We start from the raw sequence: 2,512 nt of genomic DNA, 5'->3' as shown, positions 1-2,512 counted from the left end.
AGGGCGGGGCCGGCATGTAGAGAGAGGCGGGAGCGAGCGTAGCCTCGGCAGTCCACGCGCTTTATTCCAGGGGATCCAGATCGCGGGGCCCAGCCCCAAAGCAGCCCGAAGGCGTCCCCCTTCTTCCAGCGGGCACCTGGATAACAACTGCTCTGCCGGGACTCACCTCCCAGATCACCTTACAGCAGTACGCCCTGGCCTCAGACCCCTGGGTTCAAATCCCAGTCTCTGCTCTTACTGAGACCTTGGGCGAGTCCTTTATCTCTGGAACCTAATCCTGCCTCTTTAACACGGGGGTAAGTTAACTACCTAGCTATATGGTTGCAGAGGGCTCAGTTCAGTAATTCTCAATGTTGGCAGTGTATCAAATGACAAATTCCCAGACCCTGTTCTAGAGCTGATCAGAATCACTGAGGGTGGGGCCTGGTAATCCAAAACTCAAGTTCTTGAGACGCATAGTGTCTCACGTATTATCCCCCACCCCTCCTTCTGGGGTTACTGGTTACTGTCACTCTCAGGAAGAAATTATCACCTGCTATTCCTTCAACCAGGAAAAAGAGCTGGGACCCCAGAAAGTAACCATGGAGGTAAAAATCGCAAACTCCTCTATGCCCAGGGCATGGCTTGGCACACAGCTGTTTTTAAGGGCCACGAAGTACCATGGAAAAGCACCTTGGCTTGGGGCTTAGGAGACTTGGGTCTCAGGCTCAGCTTTAACTTGAACTCGGTGTGTCACCTTAGACAAATCTGGTGAGCTCTGAGGGCCTGGGTGGGATTTGGAAACTGTGGGCTCCCTGGAGTGGGGAGTGCTCAGAGAAGATAGGGCCTCCCGGTCCTCAGGCTGGGAGTTTTCATCGGTTTCAGAATCCTCCCCAGACTCCAGCCCCGCCAGCCTATTGCTGGCTTCCCACAGCTTGTGGGCTGCCCGGTCGTCTCGGGCTGCTGGGGGCACCTCCTCCACATGGCAGTTAGCAAAGTATCTGCCACTGAGGGGCTCGATGCCCTCCTGTAGAGCACAGTACAGGGGTGTCTGGGCACCCCCTCTCGGTGTCCGGAGCACCAGCCAAGCCAATGGGCGCAAAAGTGGGCGCAGCCATCCAGGAACGTGGCGCAGGAACAGCTCCGAGTTCACAGGCCCTGTGGGCAGGAAGAAAGAAAGGAGTTGGGGAGCTAGGGGTGATGATGCATGCCTGTAGTTCCAGCTACTTGGGAGGCTGAGGCGAGAGGATCACTTGAGCCCAGGAGGTCAAGACCAGCCTGGGCAACATAGTGAGACTCCATCTCTAAAATAAAAGGAATTGAGGAGGATGGTGAGGTGAGGGCTCAGGGTATGAGCAGCCGGGGCAGAGCTAGAAGGCGAGTGGCGGGGACAGCATCTGGTTCCAGGGAAATCAGGATAGTTTTTACCAGGTATTCAGGGCCCTAACAAGGTGACTTCACTTATTTCCTACCTCAAGCCTCCTCCCTCTATCCAAACTGCTTGTACTTCCCCATGTCCTAGATTTTGGTCATGCTGTGTCCTCTGTCTGAGACAATTCTCAGTGTCTCTCTATCTTTTCTTCTAGCTTGAGTCTTCTTCCTTTGTTTAATCGGCATTTATTAAGCATCTGTGGTATACCAGCCACTGTTTTGGACACTGGGGATATGGAGTGTAATGAAGGCTTACTAAAGGTTAGTTGTGATTATTATTATTGTTACTATTATAATTAGTAATGAGTCTTAGGTAGTGACCATCTAAAATGTAGAATGGTAATATGGGCATGGCAGATCTTGCTACCCTGGTATAACCTATTTCCTAAAGGCAAGGATGAATCTGTTCACCAAGTGTCTCACTCAGAATCAAAGCTCAAATGCTTACAGTGGTCCTCCAAGCCCTACAGGACCCAGCCCATCTCTACGGCCGCATCCCTTGCCACTCTCCCTCCTTACCCTGTTCTAGCCACACTAGCCTTTCTCAAGCACACCAGCAACTTCTGCCTTACGTAATTTGCATTTGCTAGTCACACAAAAAGTTCTCTTTTTGGGCATTTCCCCAGTGAGTCATGTGTCTTTCAGGCCTCAAATATCAAATGAGGTTCAAATATCACCTTTACAGATATGTTTTCCTTGACTGCCGTTGATAAACTACTACCTCCTGACATTCCATATTTCCCTTGCCATTTCATCTTTCTCCCATAGCATTCTGTCATCACTTGTCATTGTATATATTTATTTGTTGGCTGTATCCCTCTTCTTCAAACTAGAATGCAAGCTCTATGAGGGCAGGGCCTTTGTTTTTTTTCACTACTATATCCTCAGCACTGCAAATAATGCCTGCTACGTGGTAGTAGGTACTAGTAAATACTTCCTGGATGGATGAATGAATGAATTACTAGTTATTATCATCATAATATAGTCAGTTCAGTTAGTATAGATGGGTCCTTGGTTGAGGCTGTGGTGAACTGTGATCTGCCACTGCATTTCAGCTTGAGTAACAAAGTCAGACTTCGACTCAAAAAAAAAAAAAAAAAAA

General features: G+C 49.2%; 1 protein-coding gene across 1 annotated transcript in view; it reads right to left on the bottom strand.

Moving 5' to 3' along the window:
• Window positions 1-39: 39 nt before the first annotated feature.
• Window positions 40-2,512, bottom strand: part of DHRS13 (dehydrogenase/reductase 13) — a 4,733-nt gene continuing 2,260 nt past the window's right edge. The window contains exon 4 of the mRNA XM_008066682.2: window positions 40-1,137. Within this exon, the coding sequence (XP_008064873.1) occupies window positions 686-1,137 (452 nt within the window). The 3' untranslated portion in view covers window positions 40-685. The remainder of the gene's footprint in view (window positions 1,138-2,512) is intronic.

This window comes from Carlito syrichta, unplaced genomic scaffold, assembly GCF_000164805.1.
Source record: "Carlito syrichta isolate Samal-C Ts95f unplaced genomic scaffold, Tarsius_syrichta-2.0.1 Scaffold309091, whole genome shotgun sequence".
Classification (NCBI taxonomy): domain Eukaryota; kingdom Metazoa; phylum Chordata; class Mammalia; order Primates; family Tarsiidae; genus Carlito; species Carlito syrichta.
Note: the sequence above shows the minus strand (reverse complement) of the source record. Positions and strands in the feature narration are given on the sequence as shown.